Below are 12,887 nucleotides of genomic sequence, written 5' to 3' on the forward strand. Positions count from 1 at the left end.
TTTGCCGTTGGTTCACCCTCCAATGGCCGCCGCGGTAGGCGCGCTGCTGCTGGCGCAAGCGCTGATCCGATGGCAGGAGCCAGGTGCTTCTCCTGGTCTCCCATGGGGTGCAGGGCCCAAGCACTTGGGCCATCCTCCACTGCACTCCCTGGCCACAGCAGAGAGCTGGCCTGGAAGAGGGGCAACCGGGACAGGATCGGTGTCCCGACCAGGACTAGAACCCGGTGTGCCGGCGCCGCTAGGTGGAGGATTAGCCTATTGAGCCGCGGCGCCGGCTGTTTTTTGTATTTTTTTAAAAAGATTTATTTCTTATTTATTTGAAAGGCAGAGCTAGAGAGAGACAGAGAGAGAGAGAGAGAGACAGATCGATCTTCCATCGCTGTTGGTTGTCTCCCTAAAGGGCTGCAACAGCTGGAGCTGGGCCAGGCCGAAGCCAGGAGCCTGGAGCTTCTTCTGGGTCTCCTACATGGGTGCAGGAGCCCAAACACTTGGGCCATGCTCCACTGCTTTCTGGGTCACATTACAAGGCAGCTGGATTGGAAGTGGAGCAGCTGAGTCTCAAACTGGTACCCATATGGGATTCCAGCATTGTAGGCAGCATCTTAGCCCTGCTATGCCACAAAGCTGGCCTCTGTCCTGGAAGTTTTATAATTTTACATTTAGACCTGTCACTTATTCTGACTTCATTTTTGTCTGAGATAGTTACTGTGGTTCCTTTTCTTTCTCTTTCTGATTTCTTTTTTTGAGTGCAAGTGGGACAGCATATAACTAACTAGAAAGCACCATTTGTTGAAAAGATATACCTTTGGTCGGCGCCACGGCTCAATAGGCTAATCCTCCGCCTTGCGGCGCTGGCACACCGGGTTCTAGTCCCGGTCGGGGCACCGGATTCTGTCCCGGTTGCCCCTCTTCCAGGCCAGCTCTCTGCTGTGGCCCAGGAGTGCAGTGGAGGATGGCCCAAGTGCTTGGGCCCTGCACCCCATGGGAGACCAGGAGAAGCACCTGGCTCCTGCCTTGGGATCAGCGTGGTGCGCTGGCTGCAGCGCGCTGGCTGTGGCGGCCATTGGAGGGTGAACCAACGGCAAAAGGAAGACCTTTCTTTCTGTCTCTCCCTGTACACTCTGCCTGTCCAAAAACAACAACAACAAAAAAAAACAAAAAAAAAAAAAAAAACAAAAAAAACTGTTAGTTTGGCGAGTTACATTAAATGTATTTCACATGTTGCAACCGACTTGATTCTTGGGATGAACTCCATTTGGTCATTATCTGGTGTGTTTGTGTGTGCGTGCGCTTGTGTGCGCGTTTTGTGTACTTATTTGAAAGGCAGAGTTACAGAGAGATAGAGGCAGAGAGAGAGAGAGAGAGAGAGAGAGAGAGAGAGAGAGAGAGAGAGGTCTTCTATTTGGTTCACTCCCCAGATGGGCACAACTGCCAGAGCTGCGCCAGTCTGGAGCCAGGAGCCTGGAGCTTCTTCCAGGTCTCCCACATGACTGCAGGGCCCAAGGACTTGGACCATTTTCCATTGCTTTCTTTTTTTTTTCCTTTCTTTTCTTTTCTTTTTCTTTTTCTTTTTTTTTTTTTTTTGACAGGCAGAGTGGATAGTGAGAGAGAGAGACAGAGAGAAAGGTCTTCCTTTTTGCCGTTGGTTCACCCTCCAATGGCCGCTGCGGCTGGCGCATCGTGCTGATCCGAAGCCAGGAGCCAGGTGCTTCTCCTGGTCTCCCATGTGGGTGCAGGACCCAAGGACTTGGGCCATCCTCCACTGCCTTCCTGGGCCATAGCAGAGAGCTGGCCTGGAAGAGGAGCAACTGGGATAGAATCTGGCGCCCCAACCGGGACTAGAACCCGGTGTGCCAGTGCCGCAAGGCGGAGGATTAGCCTGTTAAGCCATGGCGCCGGCCCTTCCATTGCTTTCCCAGGCCATAGCAGAGAGCTGGATTGGAAGTGGAGCAGCCAGGACTCAAACTGGCACCCATATGGGATGCTGGCACTGCAGGCATTGGCTTTACCTCCTACGCCACATCCCCAGCCCCTGTATATTTTAATATACTGCTTTATTCTTTTGCTGATATTTTTGTTCATGAAAAAGCTAAGTTAAACAAGTACTCTTTCTCATGATTATTACCCTCACACTTCAGGATACAAAGTGCTTTATTTTTATTCCCATATATATTTTTTTAAGATTTTATTTATTTATTTGACAGAGTTACAGATGTAAGAGAGAATCAGAGAGAAAGGTCTTCCTTTTGTTGGTTCACTCCCCAAATGGCCACAACGGCCGGAGCTGCTGCGCCGATCTGAAGCCAGGAGCCAGGTGCTTCTTCCCAGTCTCCCATGTGCGTGCAGGGGCCCAGGCACTTGGGCCATCTTCTGCTATCCCAGGCCACAGCAGAAAGCTGGACTGGAAGAGGAGCAACCAGAACTAGAACCAGCGCCCACATGGGATGCCAGCACTGCAGGCAGAGGATTAACGTAGTGTGCCATGGTCTGGCCCTTTATTCCCATTTTCATCACAGAATTTTAAAAATAAATCCCTGGGGCCAGATCTGTGATGTAATGGGTGCCAGTTTGAGTCCTGGCAGAACCACTTCCAATCCAGCTCTCTGCTATGGCCTGGGAAAGCAGTACTAGATGGCCTAAGTCCTTGGCCCCTGCACCCATAGGGGAAGACGTGGAGGAATCTCCTGGCTCATCCTGGCTTCAGATGGGCACAGCTCTGGCTGTTGTGGCCAACTGGGGAGTGAACCAGTGGATGGAAGACTTCTCTACCCTCTCTCTGCCTCTCCTCCCTCTGTGTAACTCTGACTTTCAAATAAATAAATATTAAAAAAAATCCACAGTTTAAATTTACTAAAACAAATAAATTTATTAATTTATTTGCTTCAGAGACATGAAGAACTCAGAAGTCTCTTCTGGTGGTTTGCTACCCAAAAGCCCACGACATGGGGGTCAAGAACTCAGTACAGGTTTCCCATGTGGGTGACAGCAACCCTTCCACTTGAGCCACCACTGCTGTTTCCCCCAGAGTCTACCCGAGCAGAAACCAGAGCTGAGAGATGAACCCAGGTACCCTGATGTGGGATATGAGCATCTCAGCCAGTGGGCCAGTTACCTCCCTCATTGGTATTACTTAGAACATTTCTTAAATGAAATTTGCTTTTTTCCCTGTGAGTGCATTGTAGTGATGAGTGTAGTAATTACTAAGATGTTTTTATGCCACCGCTTTAGTTTCTGCCACAGGGCCAGCATTTTACCCATGATTGCTATTGTGCTATTAGTGCAAGCATCAGCATAGCAAAGAAGGCAAATACAATCTGAGTGCTGTTATTACAATAGTTTTTACTGGGGGCCAGCGCTGTGGCTCACTTGGTTAATTCTCTGCCTGCAGCTCCGGCATCCCATGTGAGCATGGGTTCTAGTTCCGGTTGCTCCTCTTCCAGTCCAGCTCTCTGCTGTGGCCCGGGAGGGCAGTGGAGGATGGCCCAAGTGCTTGGGCACCTGCACCCACATGGGTGACCAGGAGGAAGCACCTGGTTCCTGGCTTCAGATCGGCGCAGTGCCTGCCGTAGCAGCCATTTTGGGGGTGAACCAGCAGAAGGAAGACCTTTCTCTCTGTCTCTCTCTCTCTCTCACTATCTTAACTCTGCCTGTCGAATACAAACAATAATAAAATGAAATGAAATGAAATGAATGAAATGGTTTTTACTAATGGATCCTCCGAAGAATCTCTGGTAGGGATAGGCTTCTGTATAGTAAGCTTTGAGAACTGCTGTTCTATATCTTTTTCTCTGTATTGTTTTAAGATTTTGTATAGTTGAGTTACAGAGAGAGGGACAGAGAGAGATCTTCCATCTGCTGGTTCACTCCCCAAATGGCCACAACAGCCCTGGCTGGGCCAGGCCAAAGCCAGGAGCTAGGAGCTTCTTCTGGATCTCCCATGTGGTTGCAGGGACCCAAACACTTAGGCTGTTCTCTCTGCTGCTCTCCCAGGTACATTAGCAGGGAGTTGGATCAGAAGTGGAGCAGCCGGGACTCGAACCGTTGCCGATATATGATGCTGGCACTGTAGGTGGAGGTTTAACTTACTTACTATGCCACAGTGCCAGCCCCAGTAATAAGTGTTCCAACAGGAGTGTGGTGATATCCTATTGTGCTTTTGATTGGTATTTCCCTGATATCTAGTGACGGTGAATATTTTTTCATATGTTTGTTGGTTATTTGTATTCTTCTCACAATTGTCTAATCAGGTACTGTGCCTATTTCCTAACTGCTTGGATTGCATTCCATTTCCTGTTTTTGGTGGGGTGGGGTTTGAGTTTTCTGAGTTCCTGGTATATATTATCTTTCTTTTCTTTGGACTGGCAAGTAACTAGACTTCATCTGGTGGGTAATTCTTTTTGTTGTTGTTGTTTAAGAAAGCTTTTATTTAATGAATACAAATTTCATAGGTACAGCTTTAGGATTATAGCGGTTCTTTGCCCCATACCCACCCTCTCACCCCCACTCCCATCCCACCTCCTACTCCCTCTCCCATCCCATTCTTCTTTAAGATTCATCATTAATTAATTTATATACAGAAAACCAACTCTATACTAAGTAAAGATTTCTACAATTTGCACTCACACAGACACACAGAGTATAAAAAGTACAGTCTAAGAGCCAGTTTTGTAGTTAATTCCCATAGTACAACTCAGGAAGGACAGAGGTCCTACATGGGGAGTAAGAAAAGTGCACAGTGACTCCTATTGTTGATTTAACAATTGACACTCTTATTGATCACCTGAGGCCCTTGACCTGAGCTGCCAAGGCTATGGAAGCCTTTTGAATCGACAAACTCCGTCAGTAATTAGACCATAAGCAAAGTGGAAGTTCTCTCCTCCCTTCAGAGAAAAGTTTTCTGAGACATTAGTGAAAGCTAGCAAATTCTTTCTCTCTCTTTTTTTTTTTTATTTTTTTATTTTTTTATTTATTTTTATTTATTTTTTTTTTTGACAGGCAGAGTGGACAGTGAGAGAGAGAGAGAGACAGAGAGAAAGGTCTTCCTTTTGCCGTTGGTTCACCCTCCAATGGCCGCTGCGGTAGCGCGCTGCGGCCGGCGCACCGCGCTGTTCCGATGGCAGGAGCCAGGTACTTCTCCTGGTCTCCCATGGGGTGCAGGGCCCAAGCACTTGGGCCATCCTCCACTGCACTCCCTGGCCACAGCAGAGAGCTGGCCTGGAAGAGGGGCAACCGGGACAGGATCGGTGCCCCGACCGGGACTGGAACCCGGTGTGCCGGCGCCGCAAGGCGGAGGATTAGCCTGTTGAGCCACGGCGCCGTCTCTCTCTCTTTTTTAAAACAGTTATTTGAAAGGCAGTGCTACAGAGAGACAGAGACAGAGAGGAGAGATCCTCCATGTGCTGTTCACTCCCCAAATGGCTGCAACAGCCAAGTGTGTACCTTTCTGGTGTCCCACGTGGGTGGCAAGGGCCTAAGTACTTGGACTGTCTTCCCCTGCCTTCCCAGGTTCATGAGCAGGAAGCTGGGTCAGAAGTAGAGTAGCCAAAGAGTTGTATTTTGAGTTAACAGTCAAATTTGTTCTCAAAGATTTATTTCATTTTAGTATATCATATCAAGTGGAGGATATTCTTATGTCTCATAAGTTTTAGTTATGCCTGAGTGTCAACTCCATTGCTTGTTTTCTTAGGTGCTCTCTTAATTAATGATAAAACTTATTCTCAAGGACTTACTTTTTTTTTTAATGTATTGAGAGAGGAAATTCTTATGTTTCCTAGTAATAGTTATGTCTAAGTGCTCACAAAAGATGTATCATTCTTGTGTGCTTCTTTAAAGTTAATTAAGTTTATGGGGCTGGCACTGTGGTGCAGCAGGTTAATGCCCCAGCCGGCAGCGCAGGCACCCCATATGGGCGCCGGTTCGAGTCCTGGCTGCTTGTCCTCCGATCTAACTCTCTTCTATGGCCTGCGGAAGCAGTAGAAAATGGCCCAAGTCCTTGGGCCCCTGCACCTGTGTGGGACTCCCGGAAGAAGCATCTGGCTCCTGGCTCAGCGCTGGCTGTTGTGGTCTTTTGGGGAGTACACCAGTGGAATGGAAGACCTCTCTTTCTCCCTGGCTCTGCCTCTTTCTGTAACTCTTTCAAATAAATAAAAAATAATTATTAAAAAGTAAGGTTAATTAAGTTTCTAAAAAAAGTGAAATTAACTTTGAGAGGCAATGACTTTGAACAGCCCTTGTGGAACTTTTTTTTTTTGAAATTGGTGAACTCTTTACTTAGTATAAAGTTGGTCTTCTGTACAAAGTTAATTGAAAATGAATCTTAATGGAGAATGGGACTGGGAATTGGAGAGGGAGGAGGTAGAAGGGTGGGAGGGCAGGTGTGGTGGGAAGAATCACTGTCTTCCTGCAGTTGTACTTATGAAACGCATGAAGTTTGTACTCCGTAAATAAAAGTTTTCTTTGGGGAAAAAAATAACAGCGAATAAAATAAATAAAAGTATTCCTGGGGATCACAAAAAAAAAAGAAAAAATAAATGGAATAACTGGAACTCCAACCAAACTCTCATTTATATGATTGTTGTAAAGACAGTTTACTGGGTCGGAGGAGAGGGGGTGTGTCTCTTCCATCCATTGGTTCACCCCCCAGATGGCCACAACAGTCAGGCCTAGGTGAAGCCAGGTGCCTGGAACCCCGTCCAGGTCTCTCATGTGGGTTGCCGGGCCCCAAGGACTTGGGCTGTCTCCTGCTGCTCTCACAGGCCCATTAGCAGGGAGCTGGATTGGTAGTGGAGCAGCCAGGACTCGAACTGATGCCCATATGGGGTGCTGGCATGCAGGTGGTAGCTTAACCCATTGTGCAATACTGTGTAGGCCCCTAAACAAATTCTTTCAGATGAAATTGATCATGTAAAGTAACCCGTAAGAAAAGTAAATCATAAGCCCAGTGTCTAAATTTCGTTTCTCTGTATATTTGGAATTCTAGAAGTGTGGATATGACTTTTTTCTCATAGCTTGTTTGTAAGCTGTCTTTATGTTGGTATAGAATATGTATTGCATGAGTAAAAATGAAGTTTCCATGACATTATTTTGCATAAATTGAAAATATTCAAGAAATGCAAGCTTCATTCTAAGTCTTTTATAAAGGAAATATTTTTATACATTATTGTGGCAAAGAAAACAGTAACACTTCCTTTGTTTTATTTGTGTCAGTGAAACTGAAACACTTGTGTGAGTTTTTGTTTTTAATCTTGTCTTTATTAGAGAGGTAGAGAGACACAGCTCCCATCTGCTGTTTCACTCTTCAAATACTCTCTCAGTGACTGGGCTCAGCCAGGACAAAGCCAGGAGCCAGGAGCTCAATCCAGGTCTCCCATATGGGTCACAGAAACACCACACGTATATGTGTGTGTGTATAGTGTTGCAGAATTGTCATATGATTCTGTTTGTATGTTTGAGAAAGAAAATAAATGTTAAATAAATGCTTAGACGTACATACATCTGATATATGATTCTAAAGGATACACAAGAAACCATTAACTGTGGCTACACCTGGGAAGTAGGATTTCAGCTACCAGAAAGCAGGGAATTTTACTTCATAATCATCATTGCTTGAACTTTCGGTTTTCTACCGTGAGTATATTGCTGCTTTTATAGTTAGGAAACAATGTGACAAAAGAGGTTTGCACTCCTTTTATGCCGAGTATAGTAGTTATCTATTGCTATATTAACCAAATAGCCCCAAATGTACCAATTCAAAACAACAGATATTTGTCACTTTGTGTGTGTGTGTGTGTGTTTGAAGATTTGTTTATTTGGGGAGGTGGGGAGTGAACTAGTTCAATTCCCAAACGGCCACAATAGCCAAGGCTGGGCCAGGCCAGAATCCAGGAGTCAGAACTCCATGCAGGTCTCCAACAACCCACATGAGTAGTGGAAACCCAAGTACTTGGGCCATCATCCACCGCTTCTCAGGAGCAGTAGGATGCTGGATAGAAAGCAGAGTTGCCAGGGCTCAACCTGGCAGCGCGGTAGGGTATATGGGTGTTTCACATGGTGGCTCAACCTGCTGTGCAACAACGCCTGCCCCTATCTCATAGTGTTTTAGGGACATAAACTGCAGAACATCTCTGGTTCTTGCCCAGAGATTACAGTCAAGGTGGTAGCTGGACTGTAGTCATCACAAGACCATTATGAATGATGTACCTGTAAGTCTACTCATCAAGGCCTCAGTTTCTCACTGGCTAGGTCTCTCCGTAGTGCTGATGACAGCTTGGCGGTTTGCTTCTGCCAGACTGAGTGATCTGAGAGAAAGAGCCAGAGTGTAAAACTGGAGCAATCTTGAAAGTTGCGGGCAGCTGGGGAGTGAACCAGTGGATGGAAGACCTCTCTCTGTCTCTTCCTCTCTCCCTCTGCCTCTCCTTCTCTCTGTGTGAAACTTTTTCAAATGAATAAATAAATCTTTAAAAAAAGGGATGTATCACCACCTCTGCTGTGTGCTCTTGGTCTTGGTCACACAGTTATATTGTGAGGCATGACTGCACGAGGGGACGACTAGCAAGAGGTGAGGATGAATGGGGGCCGTCTGGATTTATTACAGTGTATATCTTCTGTGATGATTTGGGAGTATGGAAAAGGAAATTAACTGGCTAACATTTGTGTGGGAACTATGCTTAAAAAGTTCTTGACTCATCTCTGTCAATACTTGTCTTTTTCAGGTCCAGCACAAAGTCAAATGCAGGTTCCTTCTGGGTATGGATTGCATCATCAAAACTATATTGCTTCCTCAGGACATTACTCTCAAGGACCTGGGAAACTGACCTCATTGCCATTGGACAGCCAGGGTGATGATTACTACTCTGGTCTCTATGCAGTACCAACACAAAATGTGATGCCGCCCAGCACAGCGACCCAACAACCAGGAGCACAGCAGATATATGGCAGGGGTCCCCCTGCCCCTCATCTTGTGGGATCCACTGCAGGATCCTTCCAAGGTGCTGCCTCATCAGCATCCCATTTACATACGAGTGCCTCCCAGCCATATTCCTCTTTTGTGAATCACTACAATAGTCCAGCCACCTACTCTGCCAACTCCTCCATTGCTTCTCAGGGATTTCCCTCTACTTGTGGTCATTATGCTACGTCAGCTGTTTCGAATGCAGTGTATCCTAGTGTTTCATACCCCTCGTTGCCTGCTGGTGACGCATATGGGCAAATGTTTACCTCTGCAAATGCTCCAAGTGTCAGGCCAGTTAAAGATCATCCATTTTCTGGTCAAAATACAGCTATCGGCCATCCATTACCGCTTCCACCTCCACCCTCACAGCAGCACCAGCAGCAGCAAAGTCTGTCAGGATACAGCACTTCATCATGGTCACCTTCAGGCCTTCCAGCAACCAATGACAATCTCATCCGAAACCACACAGGATCGCTGAGTATGTCCGCCAACAATCCAACAAGTCCTGGTAGGTTGAATGAAACATCGCTAAAATATGGTTGAAAATCTGTGTTTTTCTAATCCTTTACGTGAAGGTGAAAGATGATATTGCCTAATAGGAAAATAGGCAATTGGCTCACCTTTGTAAGGTGTATGCTTTATTTATTGTGGTATTTTGCAGCATCCCCCTAAACTCTTCTCTTTTACCCATTCACAATTAACCAGCCACCCAACCTTCTGTCTTGTCTGATTCCTTGTCATAACTGGGATCTCAGTCAATATTTTTGGGATGTGTTTTATCCTCTGTGATAGTTACTTTTAGTGTGAATTAGATGTAGAGTGGAATGGATATGGTTGATTGCCCACTACTTTCTCTTTGATACTAGTTTATCTTTGAGACAATTCTTTTTCTGGCCAGAGCCCATTCCCTACAGATAAAATGATGGCCTGCAACACTGTGTTGGTTTCCCTAAGTTAGCTGTGTTAGTGACTTTCACAGAAGCCATGCTTCCTATGTGCAAAAAATGTTTGCTCATTCACAAATTGATAAACTGGGATGGAAGGTGGGGAAGGGAAAAGAAAATACTTGACAGCTCTGGTATAGTGTGCCTATCTGAGCGTATCAAGCCAAGATGTGGTTAAACATGTTAGTTTAAAAATTCTGTATGTGATTTTTTTTAAAAAAGTGTGGCATTTGTGTAAGATGTATTCATTTTAATTCAACTCTTGAATTTGGATTTAACAGAATCTGCTCTTGAACTGAATAAAAATGTATGCAAAGAATGGGAATTGGACAGACTGTGCTAGTTTTATGAAAAATGTCCTTAAAGTTTATAACATCTGGATAGCCACAAGTCAGGACAATTTGATTATTTAAAATAAGAATTTTAATAGTAGATCTGAACTGTGCATTTGGGTTAAACATTAGAAATGTGCAGATAGATGGGCCGGTGCTGTAGTGCGGCGGGTTAACACCCTGGCCTGAAGTGCCAGGATCCCATATGGGTGCCGGTTCGAGTCCCTGCTACTCTACTTCCCATCCAGCTCTCTGCTATGGCCTGGGAAAGCAGCAGGGGATGGCCCAAGTCCTTGGGCCCCTGCACCTGTGGGGGAGACCTGGAAGAAGCTCGTGGCTTTCGGGTGGGCGCAGTTCTGGCCGTTGCAGCCAATTGTGGAGTGAAAACATAGGGTGGAAGACCTCTTTCTCTCTCTCTCTCTCTCTCTCTGTTTTCTCTCTCTCTCTAACTCTGACTTTCAAGTAAAATAAATAAATCTTTAAAAAAAAAAAAAAGAAATACACAGATAGATACATGTCCTTATCTTTAGGCAGCTATTGAGTCCATACTCAAAATATGAAATAAAAGAGACCTTAAATGTTATCTTATTTTAGAAGTACATGTTTACATATTATGACTTAGCTCTAGAACTTGAGATTATTCAAGCATACTACATGTATGTATGTTTTTGAGGCTATGTTAAGTTAGCCTGAAGTTTTGCCTAGTGCTAAAGGTTTCATTCAAAGTCATTTTCTGGCCGGCGCCGTGGCTCAACAGGCTAATCTTCTGCCTAGTGGCACCGGAACACCGGGTTCTAGTCCAGGTCGGGGTGCTGGATTCTGTCCCAGTTGTACGTCTTCCAGGCCAGTTATCTGCAATGGCCTGGGAGTGCAGTGGAGGATGGCCCAAATGCTTGGGCTCTGCACCCCATGGGAGACCAGGACAAGCACCTTGCTCCTGCCTTGGTTTCAGCGTGGTGTGCCGGCTGCCGTGCGCTGGCCGTGGCGGCCATTGGAGGGTGAACCAACGGCAAAAAGGAAGACCTTTCTCTCTGTCTGTCTCTCTCACTGTCCACTCTGCCTGTCAAAAATAAAAAAAAACAAAAAGTCATTTTCTTATTTACTTTGTGAACATTTTTGTTTTGAAAAGCACATAATTTTTAAGAAATAGTTAGACAAATCTTTTTGCCAATTTTTACCAGAAAACTATTTTGATTAAAATTATTTTGAATATTTATTGCTTAATAGCCTACTATAAAGTAGTAGTGTTTGATTAATGCTGTTTTACTCTCTATGGTTTCATATAAGACGTATTTAATCTGCTTGTGTAAACATAATAATAAACGTTTCTGTAGTCCTGGTGTAAACGCCTTTTACATATATGACACTAAGGTAAAATCAGTTGTTATATTATATTTATCACTTCTGGATGGTGATATGCCTGAGGAAAGGTAAAGTAATTACCCTCTAGAAGATGATTATTCTAGATAAAGAAATAAAGGGTAGAAATAAAGAAGAAAATTGCCTTGGAAAAATAAATTATTTGCAGATTTGGAAATCTGAGATTGCAGAGTTACAAGATGGGACTAATAAGCTTTTGGCTCCCTTATACTGCTGGATTCCTTTAGTTTTTCTGAAGCCACATTTGAACATTATTATCTTTTCTCAACTTTTTGCACATTACTTGTAGATGTTTCCAAATGTACTGCTTGTCCATGTTGAGAAGATCAAATGTTCATCATTGTGTTTCAGGATTAGATGTTATCAGGTATCCCTTCTCTAGTATGTCAGTTTTTCAGTTTCTTCTGGGCTACAGCATAAGCTAGATGAGAGGAATTAATGAAGAAAAATATACGCCTGGGCTTTAGGTCATCAGCAGCCTCCAGAAGTGTTTTGACAAGGTGGTAGCCCATCAGATTTGTGTTTCAGAGTTTCTTCTGTGAACAGTGTACAAGGATGATGAACTTGGGAAAAAAAAAAAAATTTAGAAAGGAAGTGCAGCTGGCACCGCGGCTCACTAGGCTAATCCTCCGCCTGCAGCGACAGCACCTCGGGGTTCTAGTCCCAGTTGGGGTGCCGGATTCTGTCCTGGTCGCTCCTCGTCCAGTCCAGCTCTCTGCTGTGGCCCGGGAAGGCAGTGGAGGATGGCCCAGGTCCTTGGGCCCTGCAGCCGCATGGGAGACCAGGAGGAAGCACCTGGCTTCTGGCTTTAGATTGGCCCAGCACGCTGGCTGCAATGCGCCAGCCATAGCAGCCATTTGGGGGGTGAACCAACGGAAAAAGGACGACCTTTCTCTCCCTCTCTCTCTCTCTCAGTGTCCACAATGCCTGCAAAAAAAAAAAAAAAAAAAAAAAAAAAAAGGAATTGCTACAATTACTAAGATGCAGATCATGAAGGAGATATGGGATTCTCCTAAACAAAAGGCACGTTTAAAGGATTTGTTGAAGGAAGAGGGATAAAAGATTACTTAAAATTCTAGCTTCAACAACTCAGATGGTTGGTAGCAATATTTACTGAGAACTTATTTAATATTTCCTAATTCCTAATGATTCTTTCTCTTCTTTTTTCTTCTCTTTATTCATTTGTATTTACTTGCGTAAGAAGGCAGAGGCAGAGACAGAGAGCTCTTCCATCCACTGGTTCACTCTCCAAGTGGCCACAACAGCCAGGACTGGGCCAGG

At 44.9% G+C, this 12,887-nt stretch overlaps 1 protein-coding gene across 4 annotated transcripts in view; it reads left to right on the plus strand.

Annotated features, from left to right (window-relative positions):
• Nucleotides 1–12,887, plus strand: part of SEC24B (SEC24 homolog B, COPII coat complex component) — a 101,286-nt gene that overhangs the window by 18,945 nt on the left and 69,454 nt on the right. For all 4 annotated transcript variants that reach the window (XM_062199751.1, XM_062199752.1, XM_062199753.1 and 1 more), the window contains exon 2: nucleotides 8,712–9,458. In XM_062199751.1, coding sequence (XP_062055735.1) covers nucleotides 8,712–9,458 — 747 coding nt within the window. The remainder of the gene's footprint in view (nucleotides 1–8,711; nucleotides 9,459–12,887) is intronic.

Source organism: Lepus europaeus, chromosome 8, assembly GCF_033115175.1.
Source record: "Lepus europaeus isolate LE1 chromosome 8, mLepTim1.pri, whole genome shotgun sequence".
In the NCBI taxonomy this organism is placed as follows: domain Eukaryota; kingdom Metazoa; phylum Chordata; class Mammalia; order Lagomorpha; family Leporidae; genus Lepus; species Lepus europaeus.